At 43.5% G+C, this 18,170-nt stretch overlaps 1 protein-coding gene across 1 annotated transcript in view; it reads right to left on the bottom strand.

The window, feature by feature from the left end:
- cacna1fb (calcium channel, voltage-dependent, L type, alpha 1F subunit) overlaps nucleotides 1-18,170 on the bottom strand; it is a 52,224-nt gene that overhangs the window by 27,628 nt on the left and 6,426 nt on the right. Inside the window, exons 2-15 of the mRNA XM_012923818.3 lie at nucleotides 14,798-15,057; nucleotides 14,527-14,627; nucleotides 13,922-14,027; nucleotides 10,860-10,999; nucleotides 4,366-4,520; nucleotides 4,131-4,283; nucleotides 3,667-3,863; nucleotides 3,462-3,565; nucleotides 2,813-2,964; nucleotides 1,835-1,909; nucleotides 748-829; nucleotides 601-627; nucleotides 351-511; nucleotides 11-236 (exon numbers count right to left, since the gene is read on the bottom strand). Coding sequence (XP_012779272.1) covers nucleotides 11-236; nucleotides 351-511; nucleotides 601-627; nucleotides 748-829; nucleotides 1,835-1,909; nucleotides 2,813-2,964; nucleotides 3,462-3,565; nucleotides 3,667-3,863; nucleotides 4,131-4,283; nucleotides 4,366-4,520; nucleotides 10,860-10,999; nucleotides 13,922-14,027; nucleotides 14,527-14,627; nucleotides 14,798-15,057 — 1,939 coding nt within the window. The remainder of the gene's footprint in view (nucleotides 1-10; nucleotides 237-350; nucleotides 512-600; nucleotides 628-747; nucleotides 830-1,834; nucleotides 1,910-2,812; nucleotides 2,965-3,461; nucleotides 3,566-3,666; nucleotides 3,864-4,130; nucleotides 4,284-4,365; nucleotides 4,521-10,859; nucleotides 11,000-13,921; nucleotides 14,028-14,526; nucleotides 14,628-14,797; nucleotides 15,058-18,170) is intronic.

Raw genomic sequence — 18,170 nt, forward strand, 5'->3', positions numbered from 1 at the left:
GTTTTCTCACCGTGTCACCTTGAAGATCCGCAGCAGACGGACGCAGCGCAGCACAGAGATCCCCAGAGGAGGCATGATCTCCAGCTCCACCAGGATGGTCTCCACGATGCCACCGCACACCACGAAGCAGTCGAAACGATTAAAGAACGCCACAAAGTAATGGGCCAGACCCAAACTGTACATCTTCAGCAACATCTCCACCGTAAAGAGAGACAGCAGCACCTTGTTGGCAATGTCTGCACAAACAAAGACACGGACACAGAAAATGTTTGCTCAACAACATTTCAAACTGAAATATCAGTGTCTCTACGACCCGTTCCTCTTGTGGAGGAGAAGGAGGCTGTTGTTACCCTGGACTTGAGTCAGCCAGTCTGGTTGGTTATAGTGCTCAGAGGCGCTGAGGGAGGTGTTGAGGAAGACCAGCAGCAAAACCAGCCAATAGAAAGTTACGGATTTGACGGCAGTGCGACAGTTTCTGCGACAGACTCGGTTCCAGCGACGTAACGTCCGACTGAGGCAAAGAAAGAGAGTCGTTCAGGTGAAGGTGAGTCTAACGTGCTGACTTTAGTCTGCTGAACCTCTGAAGGTCAGTGAACTCACCAGCAGCCGATCTTCATCATCTGAGCACTGAAACATAACATTTTTTGTTTTTATGTGAAGTTGTTCCTGAAGGGGGCACTAAAGCAAGAATCATGTGATGTACGAACTGAAAGTGTGCGTGTGTGTGTGTGTGTGTGTGTGTGTTACCAGCAGGCCTGGCAGCAGTTGGTGTGCTCCTCATCGATGTTCTCTGTGTTTTCAGACGCCGTTTCACTGGCAGGAAGACTCGCTGAAACACACACAAACAGACAAATATTAATAAATGATCAATGCAAGTCAACAATCCTGCTTCTTAAAAAATGTGGCACTTATTAATTTCTATACTATCAATATATTTTATTTGTTATGCAAACAAAAATATAAAGTATAAAATATTCATATCTTATTCATACAGTATATCTCACAAATTTTTCCCTCTCCGATTGATGAAAGCTGACGTTTCCCGACCTCCTCAGTGAATCTATACTGAGGTGAATCCAGCTGAACGAGCTCGGAGAGTAAGTCTGATCAGAAACAGGGTCAGATAAATATGAGGACAGAAAGAGACCCAGATATTTTACAGGGACAGCGAGGATGACGTTTGCATTTAGACTGAGAGATGTACAAACTGCACAGAGCTGTCTCTGTGATAATACAACTCATATATACTGTACATATTATGTGTGTGATTGTGCTTCTATTAATCGTACTGGTGCATCATTCTGTTAACACAGCCACCTTATTATAGGAACCAAAAATAAATCTCCATAATGTAGGTCCCTGTGTCAGACAGATACCTTCTCCAGCTGTTGTTGGATTTTACTGTATCTGCTCTTCTGGTAAAAAAATGTTTTTGGCCTGTGTGGCTAGTTTCACAGTTTATTATGACTCGCACATCTGGACATCGGTGAGGGTTAAAGGGGGATGTCGTTGCATTGACAGGTGTGTTGAAGCTGACACAGTTCAGGTAACTAAACTGGACCTCTCCACCATGTTTGTTGTGCTGGTGTCTTGTAGAATTTTAATAGAAATAGGTAACAGCTGCTTGGGCTGCTGTGTGGTAAAACCATCAAAACAATGAGTGAAGTTCCACAGTCTCTCTCTGCACTCTTAAATATAAGAAATGTAGCTTGCTAACATAGCTTGCTAGCCTCAGCTCATGACGTTGCACCTTCTTATCCTAACAAGGTCACTTCTGGCACTAAAAATCCTCTGATGTGATGGAGACACAACAGTGTTTGCATGTGTGTCTCACCATGAGTTTCGTTGGAGTGACTGAACCATCCAAACTTCCCTCTCTTCTTATCAGCCAGATCGCCCAGAGATGGCCCTGAGAGAGAAAAACATTTATTATTAAAATAAGCAGCTTAAAATGAAATACAGAGAGAGCGCCAGCCTCGTGTGGCAGCCAAGCCAAACACAAAACGAACTTTTTGACAATGACTTCAAACCAAATCAAATGAATTCAAAGTTATTGCTACGAGCAAAAATAAGAAAATATCAAGAATTCCCAAAGTAATGTGTTAAGAAATAAATATATATTCGTAGTGCTTATTTTCTGTTTATATTGTTTTACAGTCAGGCGAAATGTGGATATTTTCTCTGACACAAATGTTATTTAATGTTGAAACTTACAATCAAACCAAGCAACCAAACAAAAGGCTTAACAAGCATCTACCTTACATCACATTTCTGGCTCGTTTGGTTTCTGCTGTTGTGCTTGAGATAAAGACACAAGCAGAGAAACTGATGGTTTGGAGAGCAGGATACAGAAAACAGTTTCCATCTAACAGCTCAGTGGAGGTTTGAAACAACCTGCTAAAAAACACAGGGAGCTGCCATATTTAAAGCCACTGTACTGTATTTGGGCTCCTGCAGCTCCTCTGATTGGACTCAGTCATCTAAACGATTTGTGTGAAAATGACCATTAAAATAAGACAGCTGAGGCAGTTTCTGCATAGTGATTAGGATGCCACATGTTCCAAGGTATCCTAGGTCCTTTTCTGGCTTGAGGCCCAGAGCTGCTGGAAGAGGGCCTTAGGTGGGGACACCTGGGTTACTTTGGTGAGACCGCCCCCTCCCCCCTGACTCCAGACAAGCAGAGATGGATAATAATATGATCACAACTAATGTTTGGGACCAAATGTCACACTGGAGACCTAAAGGAGCCAATCTGAGTAAAGAAACCCACGACAGTCCACCAAGAAGAAACCATAGTGTGCCCAAGCCTTACGTGGGTTTCCGTCCTCGTCCAGTTCATCCATGTCCTCAGCCTGAGTGATCCAGTCCATGTACCCACACAGATCCTCCTCCATCTGCTGCTTCTCTCGCAACTTCTGGAAATCTCCACGAGCCTTTGCCTTCTCCCTCTCCTTACTGAACTCTCTGCAGCATCCACAACGATTCAGACATTTAAAACTCCTCAAAAATCATCATCACGGGAAGAAGTGTTCAGATGCTTCACTTAAGCAGATATTGAACAATGATGAGTGTTGAGAACATAAAATATTACCACTGCTATTACAAGTTAGGCCTGTATTCATAATCGGGGCTAAAAATATATTTAAGATAAGATGTGCTTAAACTTATTTGAACTATATCAGAAACTTCAGCTGTTTAACCCTGAATAATGCCTCAGATAAGAATGAGGTTTTTACACTATTAAATGCATCTAAAGTGTCCTTTTATTTGCCTAAGTACATATATATATACACACATATATATATATATACACACACACACACACACACACACACACACACATATATATATATATATATATATATATATATATATATATATATATATATATATATATATATATATATATATATATATATATATAAAAATGTGAACAGCTTTTGTGTTTGGAGATGACCGACCCGCTGAGGACTCCCAGAACGAGGTTGAGAACAAAGAAGGAGCCAAAAATCACCAAGCTAACAAAATACACCCACGGCAGCTCAAACCCAATGGCATCGTTCATCTGTGCACAGACACAACAGAAAGAGAGAAAACACAATGAAAAGTGAGCACCTCTTATGTTTTTGGACAGGCTGGTAAACATGACACCACAATGCATTTTACCCAGTACAGCACGTCAGTCCATCCCTCCATGGTGATGCACTGGAACACGGTCAACATGGCGAAGAAGAAGTTGTCGAAATTTGTGATTCCTCCATTGGGACCAGCCCACCTTCCCCGACACTCTGAGCCATTTATGATGCACTGACGGCCATGACCAGCAAACGCACACGGCACCGGGTCATCCTCCACATAATTATCTGAGGAATATTCCATTTAAATTCAGTTTTATTTTTATATCCCCAAATCACAAGAACAGTCACCTCAAGGCGATTTGTATTTAAGGTAAAGACCCTACAAGAGCAGAGAGAAAGCCCCAAAATCTAATCGACCCCTTCTGAGAAACCACTTGGCAACAGTGAGAAGAAGAACTAAGTTTTAACAGGAAGAACGTTTTAGCTTCTACAGTCATCAAAAAATAAGCAGGATCTGTGTGAATGTGTCCTGCATTGTGTGTTCGATCATACCGGTTCCTATATAGTAGCAGGTCCTGTGCATGCGTCCGATGAAGAGCTCCAGACCGATGATGGCATAGATGATGATGACGAAGAGAACCAGCAGAGCAATGTGAAGCAAAGGAACCATCGCCTTCATGATGGAGTTCAACACAATCTGCAGACCTGACAGACACACACAGCTGAACATGTGGACAACCATTGACCATGCACACAGTGAGTCCACGCCAAAGTCTAGGAAACTTACTGGGGACTCCAGAAACCAGTCTGAGGGGCCGCAGGACTCTGAAGGCTCTTAGAGCTTTGACATCCAGACCTCCAGGTTTCCCAGGCATGTGATGGGTTGTTGCTTGCTCGCCACTTGACTTATGAGTCATTGTCTCCAGGACAACACTGAACAAGCTGTGCGGAAAACATCAGAAGAAGAAAAGGAACATCAACCTTTATGATCTAGCTCATTGAAATGTGGGCTTCAGTTGATCTCAGTTAGACCAACATCTGAGTTTGACCAGTATACCTTGAACATCACACAAGTGTTGTTTCCAGCAGCTGCAGAAAACAATGATGTCATTCATGTATATATATATATATATATATATATATATGAGCGAGACAGATAAATATGAAGGCATGCCGGCTCGGACGTCGCCCGGATCAACAAGGTCCGCGTCAGGTGTTGAGGAACCAGGGCACCCTGACGAAAAGTGGGCTACTGGAACAAGAAGGCATCGGTGGGCAAGAGACGAAAACAGGGCGTTGTTGGAATGCTACTACGCAAGTAACCCTGGCGGAAGGGGCTACATGAATAGGCTGAGGGACCTATGGATTCTTCGATACCCAACATCCACAATGACGGCGAAACAACTAGTAGCTCAGTGTTCCAACATTCGAAAGAAGGGACTGCTCTCACAGCTAGAGATTGACGAGGTACAACACAAATGCTACGGCAAGGAGGAGTCAGGACGCCAGGTCAGGGGGGAGATATCATCACCCCCACCCGAGATTGGGTACATAGCCCCAAGTGTGATAGGAGAAGGATCGTTGAGTGCGAGAGGAACTGACCTGAAAAATAGGATAATGGACAAGCTTGAAACCTGGATCCCCCGTAGCCGGTTACCAAGATTACGTGAAGTACCCTCAGAAGGTCTGCTAGATGATGTTAATGCAGCACTACGGACGATACCTACAACCACGATTACCGACACTAACAAGCTGATCTACAATACGGCAGCAGTGATCAGTGAGATGCTTGGCTACAAGTTGAACAGCCACAAGGGGCAGTACCCTCCATGGAGAAGGAGGCTAGAGGGCAAGATCAAAGTAGCACGGAGGGAGGTTAGCCAACTAACGGAGTTGCAGAAAGGTGCGACAAAGAAGGTGCATAAGAAATACAGCAAGCTGTCCATACCTGAGGCCTTAGAAACTGCCAAGCAAAGACTCACAGCCTTGGCCAGCCGCTTGAGAAGGTACACCAGAGAGATAGAAGGCAGGAGAATAAACCAGCTGTTCTCCACAGAACCAGCAAAGGTGTACTCTCAGTGGCAAGGGAACAATAAGAGAACAGCACCACCAAGGCTGGAGACGGAGCAATACTGGAAGAGCATATGGGAGAAGGACGCAACCCATAACGGCAATGCTCAGTGGCTAGTGGATCTGAGGGCAGACCACAGCAACCTCCCCGAACAGGATCCAGTAACCATCACAGTGGCAGATATCCAAGAAAGGGTCTCCAGTATGAAGAGTTGGACACCACCAGGGCCCGACATGGTTCACGCCTACTGGCTAAAGAAGCTGACTGCACTCCACGAGCGTCTAGCAGCACAAATGAACCAGCTGCTAGTTAACGAGAGACACCCGGAATGGCTAACCGAAGGTCGGACGGTCCTGATCCCCAAGGACCCCAAGAAGGGACCGGTCCCCTCCAACTACCGACCAATAACCTGCCTCAGTACTACATGGAAGCTCCTGTCAGGCATCATATCGGCTAAGATGAACAGGCACATGGGTCAATACATGAGCGGGACACAGAAAGGAATTGGCAAGAATACCAGAGGTGCAAAACACCAGCTACTGGTAGACAGAACAGTCAGCCGAGACTGCAAGACCAGACTGACCAACCTGTGCACTGCCTGGATTGATTACAAGAAGGCCTATGACTCAATGCCCCACAGCTGGATACTGGAATGCCTAGAATTGTACAAGATCAATGGGACCCTAAGAGCCTTCATCAGGAACTCAATGGGGATGTGGCGTACAACACTAGAGGCCAACTCCAAGCCCATAGCACAAGTCACCATCAAGTGCGGGATCTACCAAGGAGATGCTCTGTCCCCACTGCTGTTCTGCATAGGCCTGAACCCCCTCAGTGAGATCATTAACAAGACTGGCTACGGATACCGACTACGGAACGGAGCAGTTGTCAGCCACCTCCTGTACATGGATGACATCAAGCTGTATGCCAAGAGTGAACGAGACATCGATTCACTGATCCACACTACCAGGCTATACAGCAATGACATTGGAATGTTGTTCGGACTGGAGAAGTGTAGTCGGATGGTAACAAAGAGAGGGAAGGTAGTCAGAACTGAGGGGATTGAACTACCAGAAGGCAACATTGCAGACATAGAGGACAGTTACAAGTACCTGGGGATCCCGCAGGCGAATGGGAACCATGAAGAGGCCGCTAGAAAAGCTGCAACCACCAAGTACCTGCAGAGGGTCAGGCAAGTCCTGAGGAGTCAGCTGAATGGTAAGAACAAGATCCGGGCCATCAACACCTATGCCCTGCCCGTGATCAGGTACCCTGCTGGGGTAATAGGCTGGCCAAAGGAGGAGATAGAAGCCACTGACATAAAGACAAGAAAGCTCCTTACCATGCATGGAGGGTTTCACCCCAAGTCCAGCACCCTGAGGCTGTACGCTAAGCGGAAGGAAGGGGGCCGGGGACTGGTGAGTGTCAGCACCACAGTCCAGGATGAGACAAGGAACATCCAAGAATACATTGGGAAGATGGCCCCAACTGACCGAGTGCTCAGTGAATACCTCAGGCAGCAGAAACCCAAGAAAGAGGAGGGAGACGAGGAACCATCATGGAAGGACAGGCCCCTGCACGGTATGTACCACCGGCAGATAGAGGAGGTGGCTGATATCCAGAAATCCTACCAGTGGCTGGACAAAGCTGGACTGAAAGACAGCACAGAGGCACTAATCATGGCAGCACAAGAACAAGCTCTGAGCACAAGATCCATAGAGGCTGGGGTCTATCACACCAGGCAAGACCCCAGGTGCAGGCTGTGTAAAGATGCCCCAGAGACAATCCAGCACATAACAGCAGGGTGCAAGATGCTAGCAGGCAAGGCATACATGGAACGCCATAACCAAGTGGCCGGCATAGTGTACAGGAACATCTGTGCCGAGTATAACCTGGAAGTCCTGAGGTCAAAATGGGAGATGCCCCCAAGGGTGGTGGAGAATGACCGAGCTAAGATCCTGTGGGACTTCCAGATACAGACGGACAAAATGGTGGTGGCTAACCAACCGGACATAGTGGTGGTAGATAAACAGAAGAAGACGGCCGTAGTGATCGATGTAGCGGTTCCGAATGACAGCAATATCAGGAAGAAGGAACACGAGAAGCTGGAGAAATACCAAGGGCTCAGAGAAGAGCTCGAGAGGATGTGGAGGTTGAAGGTAACGGTGGTCCCCGTGGTAATCGGAGCACTAGGTGCGGTGACTCCCAAGCTAGGCGACTGGCTCCAGCAGATCCCGGGAACAACATCGGAGATCTCTGTCCAGAAGAGCGCAGTCCTGGGAACAGCTAAGATACTGCGCAGGACCCTCAAGCTCCCAGGCCTCTGGTAGAGGACCCGAGCTTGAAGGATAAACCGCCCTTGCCCACCGATGCCTTCTTGTTCCAGTAGCCCACTTTTCGTCAGGGTGCCCTGGTTCCTCAACACCTGACGCGGACCTTGTTGATCCGGGCGACGTCCGAGCCGGCATGCCTTCATATTTATCTGTCTCGCTCATGTCTGCGGTAGGCTTGCTTAGCATAGGGGGTCTAGCCTTAGGACCCTTACTGGATACAGACGCCCCAGGCAGGAATCGAACTTGCGATCCTCTGTTCCAAAGGCGTGTAGTCTAACCACTACGCTATCCAGCTGATTGATATATATATATATATATATATATATATATATATATATATATATATATATATATATATATATATATATATATATATATATATATATATATATATATATATATATATATATATATATATATATATATATATATATATACACACACACACACACACACACACACACACACACACACACACACACACACACACACACACACACACACACACACACACACACACAACCAGATGACACCATTCAACTCCCCCAGAGCTCGTCCCATCAGCCTTTTGAACATTGCAGGTCTATCTGTCACGGTTGCGGGGGCAAGCCGTGTGGAATATATATAGGACCAAAAGGCGGCAGCTCTGGTGCAGGTGAGTGTTTATTAACAACAAAAATGCAAACAACAAAGGCGCTAGGAACATGAAACTGAAACCTAAACTGGGTAAACTAACAACACAAACCAAGAATGACGGTGCAGGGAGGTCCGGGGAAATACATACAGGGAGACCGAGGGGAAACAACACAGACGAACCAGCAACAACTAAGACAGAAGACACAACTAAAATACACTCAGAGAACACAGGGGGATTACATACAGGTGGGGACACAGCTGGGAGTAATTAACATGACGAGACTAGGGAGGCAAACTGAAAACACTCACATAAGACACAGACCTTCACAATAAAACAGGAACTTACACATGAAAGGACACAAACTAAGAAACGCGGACTAGATACAGGAACACACGGGCAGAACAGAGTAAACACTAACCAGAGAAAGAACAGAACCAAAATCGCGAAGAGAAAACACAAAACGCTGGGTCAAAAGGACCCAGGATCATGACACTATCTTTCAGGCCAAATAGCATAACCTTAAATTGAAAGAGGTCCAGATAAAGGGAGTTATCGTGTTCACCTCAGGGTTCATTTTCACCTGTAACCTCTATAGACAAGACAGCAGCAGCACTATCCTGTAGTTCTCGTATTGCCTAAATACGTGCAGTCCATCAAACGTCTGTCACAGAAGCTGATCAGGTGGCAGGAAGTTAGGTGGACGTTCACCTTTTTCCAGCAGAGAGAAGCCTCAGACTGGGTGAACCATGACCCATTAATCATCATGTGATAAACAATTGCAGACATACTGTACGGACAAAGATTATTTCTGAAACTGTGCGATTAAACTCCACTGGAAGGACTGAAAATGCTTAAGTTTGGATCCAACCTTCAGTCCAGGAGGTGGGGAGTGCCATCCTGCTGCTTCACACACGGCTGCAAAACACCACCTGTGCCTGTTGGAGGCCCAGTCTGATAAAGCCACTCCATCTACGGTCCCTCAAGCTGGAGGGAAGAGAGACTCTGCAGTTTGTGATTCTGCATTAAAATGATCACAAACTGGAACAGGAGGAAACCCCAAATAAGAATGTCTGACCACACAAACAGATTAGATCAAGATGTCGCTTATTTCCTACTGAGGCAGATTAATTACTTCCTGAGTAAACAGAGTAAAAAAAATATTAAAGCTATGAACCTGCGATAACCCCCCTTAACCTCCCCTGGGATCCTTCAACACATTTAGACTCGCTGAAATCCACGATCTTTCTACAGCTATCAATAAAACATCCAATGAAAACTGCCTTTAAAGTAAATCCAGCTTCAGAGACAGAACACAAATCAAACACTGAACTCCTACAAGAACTCCTGAGTGTCCCACATATAGCATCCTGACTGTAAAGTGGAACATAGCTTCCTCAGGCTGTGTTACCATGACAACAGGGTTTATCATCATCATCATCATCACCATTATCAGCCTGAGGACATCCAGTCGCATCAGCGTCCTGCAACAAGGACACTAAATAACAAAGAGAACCAAGGTTAGGACCTGCAGGACTGAGTGTGATCTCAGTCAGCGACTGATCGGAGGAAATGACTCAGAGCTGCTGCCAACCTGTTAAACTACTGGGCTGTATTTACCATATGTAATAATAACTATTCAAAAATCAGTAATCTAAGTCAGCCATTTCTTTTGGCTTGTAGAAAGGCAGAATATATGCTGCAGATTTTACAGATACTGCACAATAAAATTTGATTCAACATGATGCAACACAGCAAAATTTGCAGCAAATCTTCCATCTTTCTACCCATCCTCTATCATAGTGTGAGAGGTGTGGCACCCACAAAGCAGGGCCCGTGCATCTGGTGGATTCAAACCCAGGACCCTCAGCTCTGGGCAAAATCATCAGCAACTAAAATGACAACACATCACTCAGATGTCTAAGAAGAACCATCTCTGCAGCTCTGGAGTACCAGAGGTTCAGGGTTAAACAGCGTGTTCCTGCAACGCATCAGGCTGCTTAGGTTTCCTGGATGAGTTCAGTCCACTGTGTAGAAATCAGAGGTCAAAAGACAGAACCTGCAAACTGAGTGAAACTATGACATCACCGCTGGGCCTGAGCCTGATTTACTGAAAGTCTTCTGCAGTCAGATCAGATCTACTGCTGCAACATGCAGAGAGCAACAAAGAAAAGGATCCCAGAACACGGGGAACCAACAGATCCTAAAAGCCTACGGTGAGAACCATCTTTTGATTTGCTTACCCAACTATGACGATGACAAAGTCGAGCAAGTTCCAGCCGTTGCGGATGTAGGAGCTGGGGTGCATCACCAGACCGTAGGCCAGGATCTTTAGGAAGGTCTCCACGGTGAAGATGATGAGGAAGACATACTCCACTTGTTCCTGAAACACATAATATGTTCCATGTCTGTGTGCGTAACCCGGTAAACGTGGACGTGGTGAATTTGTGAGTATTTCGGAGAATTACCAATCTGTCCTCATCTCTGACACACACACACACACACACACACACACACACACACACACACACACACACACACACACACACACACACTGGTCTTCCTACACTTATGAGGATCATTATCAAATGGAGGCATTATCGTTCAAATTGTTCGATATAAGCTCAAGTCCTACCTGACCTTCAGCCCAAAACTTAAAATCTTAACCCACCAACAGTCACAAAAAAAGCTACTTTCAGCTGGTCCCTTATTCACACGACATCGCCACAGTGGGCAGATCCACGTGTTTGATGTGGCAGATGTTTTAAACCCCTCCTCACGCAACCCCAAAGGATTTATTTCTCCACCAGCGGATGTGTAAACCACTACACTCTTGAGCCTCCGACAGCCACAATATCACACAAATGACCTTCACTTTAAGACCTGTCCTCACAAAGAAACACAAACACACTTATGTACAGGGCTCATTTTTTTTCTGCTGGCAGTTATCAACTCTAAATCTCTCTTAAACACACACAAAATGTTTTCATTTCAAATACATGTTTGACTGTATTACTTCCTCATTATTTACTTTGTAGCGACAGGCGAGAGGAAGCATTTTCATGCTTCACTAGTTGTAGACAGTATCTGTGACACAGTATAAATAACCCAGTTTTTATGACAAAAATAATAACAAATCCACATCTAGGTTCTGAAAGCATTTAACAAATGCGTTCAAATATCATCAGTAAGTTTCAGTTGTTAGCAAACCAACCCAGTACCGCAGCAAAGCGTGCAATAGACACGGGACACCACTGAGTCCATTTCATGCTTTGCCTCTCCAAAACATGAAATGAATGCAGAAATTGCATTACCAGCAGGGGGAGATAATATATTTAAAGCCACAAAGTTGGTAGTGAGCAAAAAACGTATGAAGTATATTCCAGGGTCCTTAATTGCAGGAAACGATTAAGCTGAGGCACCTAAAACATATATAGATGTAAATTGTTAATAATGCTGTTTAAAGGGTTTCCCGCGGTTTTCCCTTTCATGCTGCTTGTGTAAATCTGTGGAGACGCTTTGCTTCTCCAAAACGGTGGACCGGTGTCTATTACATGCTCTGTTGTGATATTAGGTTGAGCCTATTTCCACTTTCAGAAGCTACAAAACAATAATAAATAATAATAATGTTGTAGCTGAACAGCTAAGCAACAAACTGAAAATAAAAAGCAGCAGAGTGCTGTTGCAGATTCAGCCAGTAATCCTCTGCAGGTTTATCTCTACCACAGACCACTGAACATTAAACTCTGTTTCCACAGTGGATCCATAAATATCAGCCTGAGCTCCTTTCACGCCGCTTGGCTAAACATGTAGTTACTGTGATTTGTGTTTGTCGAAATAGGCAGAGATGTCACTTCAGCACAAAGTGGCTGCCTGAACAGCGAGTACAGTTCAACTGTAAGTGAAGATCGAGAGATGCAGACATAAAGAGGAGAGTGAGGAGAAGCCGAACCATCAGAGCAGAAACTCCTCAGATCTGATCACAAACCTGTCAGTCATCTACTGCATCAGCATCCATGACCTATGACTTCTACCACAGGAGCAACACACAAAGTGGAGCTGAATCTGCAATCAGTGCACAAACCACGGAGCAACTTCTGGGGCAAAAACACACTCAACACAAAAAAAGTAGAGTCAGTATTTACGAAAGAGCACAGTGACAGGACTGCGTGAAAGGAAACCCAGAGACTTTTTTTTCTACTGACACTGTTGCATGTGTATTTCTGGGCGTAGGTCCTGTCTCAAAGTGCAAAATATAGGGAGGAGAAATAAATAATGAAAACTAATTTAATAATATTTGCAACACACAATTTATTGCAAAATTCTCATTTAAAAAAACACAAATTTTTTGCTTAATCACAACAACAACAACAACAACAACAACAACAACAATAATAATAATAATAATAATAATAATAACAATAATAACAATAATAATGATGATGATAGATTGACTCTGCCTGTGTTTAGAAAACAGTGCAACTTTTGTAAATCACCCATGAACCTAATAACTGAGCACTGTTCGTGTATTGCGCTTGCACGCTGTTTTCCCCGTGTATTAAATCAAATGCCAAAAACTGAAGTTCTTCTAATGGCCACTTGAGGCTGTCTCTAAAAGTCAGTCCATGTCCGTAGTCTCCGAATTCAGCCATGGAAAGAAATACGTTTAGAACCTGCAACAAAAATACCTCTAAAGCGAACGACCAAGCAAACACATAACAAACATATAGCAGGTGTTTTTGAAACTCATCTGTTTGGATTTTCTGACAGGTGTGTAGATATAAGCAACTTTAGTATCTTATATCTGCTAAACTGGACCTCTGAACTGTGTTTATGAAAAAACCCCTGCATGTACTTGTGTCATATGCAGCTCATCCAAGTAGTTTTATTTCAGTTTTGGTGAAAAGTGTTATCATTGGAAGGTTATGTATTTCTGTGCATTGCACCCATATAGTTTATGGATGCTGCTTCTATCCAAGCTTGCGTGATTGGTTGATTGCTTAGCAGTCCTCCCTGTAGTCCAAATATGGTAAATCCTTCTTTGGAGCTTAGATTTAGCATGTCATGCATTTCACTTTCATTCCCACCACAGAGACTGACCGAGGAGAACTTAGCTTAGCTTAGCATGAAGACTAGAACCAGAGGGAAAGCACAGTACAGCTCCAGGAAACTAATAAATATCACCAAGTCCAAACTTCCATGTTTCTGTTTGATGTGAGACTACAAGGTCTCTATGGTTGATCATGACATGAGAAATTTTAACTACCTGAGTCCAGTGTGTTTGTGACTGTGTGTCTTATCTCACCAGATCATGGTTGGTGGAGTTGGAGTCATCCTCAGGAAATGGTTTGGAAACTCCCAGGGCGACACAGTTTGCAAAGATGGCCAACAGGATGAAGATGTCAAATGGCCTGAGTTACATTCAGGAAACAACTAAAAACAAGCTTTGCTTTTGACACGAGGACTCAATTTTAACCACTCCATGACATTTTCGCAGACCTATAAATCGTGTAACATCATCGGCATTACATGAGATTTTCTCCTGTCACTTGCTGGCTCTGGAGATATATTAAGGAGGACCTGTTCTGCAGATGTCCAGCTCTATATTTCAATTCTAGGACTCTAACAAAGTACTTTTGGATGAGTATAATTATATATTAGCCCTTTATGCAGCCCAATTATACCCCGAAATTCTGTGCAGTTAAAATAATCTATTAATATATATATTTTGTTTGTGTCATTGATTATAAACTGACACTCGACAATAATCTATCCAATAAAATAAAAAAGAAAAAAGAACATTTAAGCAGCATTATAAGTATATGGCAGAAAATAACATTAAAAAAAGCAATAAAGTCATTTTTAACCTGGGACTAATTAACCTCTCCTTACGGTCACAGTAAAGGATACTTCCACTCAACAATATGGAGCGCAGCCCGTCTGATTGGGTTGTTGAGTTTCAGACAATATAATGCCCGGGGAGCACGCTGGACCTGATTAGTGCCCTGCACCTGAGGAGGAAGTGACATCAAGCATGTCATCAATAGCATCATCAACATTGGTAACTCTTTTATTGTCTTTTATTTTGCCTTTCTAAAAAGGGTTCAGGTCAGCAGCTCCATATTATAACTGAAAACCTGCCGTCAGACCTTCCACCTGCGTGTTTAGCGTGTTTTCTCACCTGTTTCTTAGCGTGTTGTCCTCTTTTTCTCTGCGTTCCTGTTGAACTTGTGGTCGAGTGAAGCGTGTCTGTTCTTGTCATCCTCACACCTCCTTCGTCCTCTCCATCCAGCTCTTGATCCCACTCCGCATTACTCTCCTCACCTCCTCCTTCTTCTCTGTCCCCTCTTCCATCCACCTCTCCTCCCTCCTCCTCTTCCTCACCTTCGCCCCCTCCTTCCTCCCCATCCACAGCTTTGGCGTAGCCATTACGACCAGAACCTGGAAACGCAAGAAATGCACAGAAAAATGTCAAAACCTACAAGACTTTTCCAGTTTTAGCCTATCCATCGATAAATCCGTCAATAACCCATCCATCCATTTTCTTCCATATATCCTGGCTGGATCACAGGGGCAGCAGCCCAAGCAGAGAGGTCCAGACCTCCCTCTCCCAGGTCACCTCCTCTAGCTTATCCAGGGGAACACCGAGGCGTTCCCAGACTGACAGATATGAGAGCGATATTGATATAAACTCCTTCAGTTAGGACATGCCTTGAACAACTCACTCAGGAGGCACTCAGGAGGTGCCCTAAACAGATGCTCGAACCAGCTCAACTGCCTTCTTTTGACAAGGAGTAGCGCCTCTACTCTGAGCCCCTCTCAAATGACTGAACTCCTCACCCTATCTCTAAGACCCAACCATTTTTCGATCAGCGATGTTCAGTCACTGCCCAGAGCTCGTGCCCACAGGTGAGAGGAAGATGAAGATCGACTGGTAAATTGAGAGCTTTGCTTGTGTGCTCAGCTCTCTCTTCACCACGACAGACCTTTGTAGCTTCCGCATCACGGCAGACGCTGACTGCATATTTTTTATCCAGTGTATTTGGATAACATTGTCTCTCAGCCTCACATAAAACTGCAGAAGAAGAACCAGAATCTAGTATTTGCTGCTGATCTTCATGTCATAATAATATCCACTTGTTACGTCTGTTATCATTAGCCATTTCCAGGTCCAACTACTCTTTCAGTTCTCAAAATCAAGCAGGCACTGAGGCACAAAAAAAAGACTTTTAATTTAGTTCAATTTAGTTCTTTTTATATAGCTCCAAATCACAACAACACCTCAGACAAAAGAACCCAAGAACAAAACTCCCAAACACAAGTTAAGTTAAGTGTAACATAGTGTTTGCTGTGGAGTGCAGCGAAAAGTTCTCAGAGCTTTACATCGAAGAAATCAAACAGCCTCTCCATAATATAATAACATATACATAATATAGGCATAATATACAAGAACCAACTCGACAGGAAAAGACTCAGCTGCACATCTGCACCTAAAGGTCAAAGGTCCCCCTTTCGTGGATTCCAGTGTTTACATTTTTGACAGAGAAGACAGATGGTTTGAAAGAGGAGTTAGGTCGGGCCTTTGGATGTGTCATATGTATGTGTATTTAACTCCAGGTGTTTGTGGCCATGAACCAGTCTGTCTGTAACACACGTGTGATTTTTCCTTTTCTTCTGACCTCGCTACAAGGTCAAAGAGGAGAGAAGCGTGACACGGAGAAAAGAAATTAGGTAAAATGAACCGTGAGGAAGAGAAGGAGAGAGATGTGATAGAATCCAGAGGAGGTGAAAAAAAGAAATTATAGTGAACAGCTGCGACCTAGATCTGTGTGTGTGTGTGTGTGTGTGTGTGTGTGTGTGTGTGTGTGTGTGTGTGTGTGTGTGTGTGTGTGTGTGTGTGTGTGATGTAGGCTGGGATTGATGTGTTGGTACCTGAACACACACGCACACACAGACATGTTTGTCTTAATATACCTAAGAGGACCTCAACACTGAACCCTGAAACCAAGTCAAACCCTGAAGCAGACGTAAATGTCCTCAAAGGGTAGGAACATCCACAGGTCCTCACAATGATAGCAAAACAAGGACACACACACACAGATCTACCTCTCTCCATTTAGTCCTTTCCTAGAGTTCCTGTATTTCCCAGTATGCATTGCTTTTGCATCCAGCTGCCCTTTATTTACCACGCAGGTAGAGACGGTAAGAGCAGAGTGGGACTGATGGATGCCTTCATGGTCAGTGGGAAAAAACGCCCTCACACGTATTAAGCATCAAACAGTTTATTTGTGCAGCGTTGTCTAAACATGTTTCTTATATTTTGTGGGTGAAGATGAATATTTGTGTTATTATTGTAATTTGTTATTATGGTTTTGTAGAATATAGTATAATAATATATTATTATTTGTTGTTTGTTTTTATAGAGCCTGTGTGGTGGAAAACCTCTATACAAAAGAAAAAAATATATACTAATCTCAGTCCCAATTTTATTATTTTCTCATAAGGCTTACTTTAATCTGTACGGAGGCAGCGTATACTGTAAGTATATATCACAGAGATATTATTTATATTGACTGTGAAAGGACATATTGACAGTGCTCACCAGACAAAGAAAGGCTGTCCAGTGTGGTTGGAGTGGTAGAGAGGACAAAAGGGACACATTTACAAAAATTGCTGATCAAAAGCAAATTTAAAACAAAGTCAAAACAAGCAAAAACCAACGTTAGACCAATGCTTACTGGGCAGCTGGGTAGCAAACAACCATAGCACAACCAAGAACATCTAGAACCATCAATTAACCGGTGTTGAGAATTTCATGCAAAAATAATACGACTCAGTTTCCCAACACAAACAGTTTTTCAAAACAATACGTTTCTCAACTCAGCTTTTATTCCTGTTAATAAACTTTAAAAAATAACTATAAAACAGAAGGTCTGTTTATTTATGAGCCCCCTGAGGTCTAAGTCATTATATGCGCCAACTCTAACACTAGTCCTATTATGCACTTCAAGACAGCAGCACCAGCTATTGCTATCAAGTGATGCTTTGCAATATCACACTAAAACAAATACCTGAATCCCAAATATCTACTGATATGATCTGAAATACAACACTAAATATGAATCTGAATGTTGTTGTTTTTGTTTGTATTATTGTACATAGTTTAACAGAGTCATTATCTAATTATAAAATATCTGAAAAGCTCATTAAATGCCAGCTTAGTAACATGGTAAAGGAAACCTGGAAAGTGTTCCTGATATGAAATGTGCACTGAAGAAAGGAGAATTATGGTCCTCATCAGAGTTAAAGAGGATGTTAGGTGTAAGACGGGTCTATTTTATGATGGACAGATAATTTCTGTACGAGTCCTTTGATTTCATTAACAGGTGATGCCATCCTGGTTGCAATACTGTAAAGAAGCATTTCTGCTGTACACATTTTAAAGCAGAATCGTGGTTTACTTCGTATTATTACACTTTGCTTTTGTTTTTATTTTGCAAGAGTTCAGAAAAGTCCTGTTAAGCATTTTCGCTGTAGAGACCTTTGATTCCTAT

Source organism: Maylandia zebra, linkage group LG20 (assembly GCF_041146795.1).
Source record: "Maylandia zebra isolate NMK-2024a linkage group LG20, Mzebra_GT3a, whole genome shotgun sequence".
Lineage (NCBI taxonomy): Eukaryota > Metazoa > Chordata > Actinopteri > Cichliformes > Cichlidae > Maylandia > Maylandia zebra.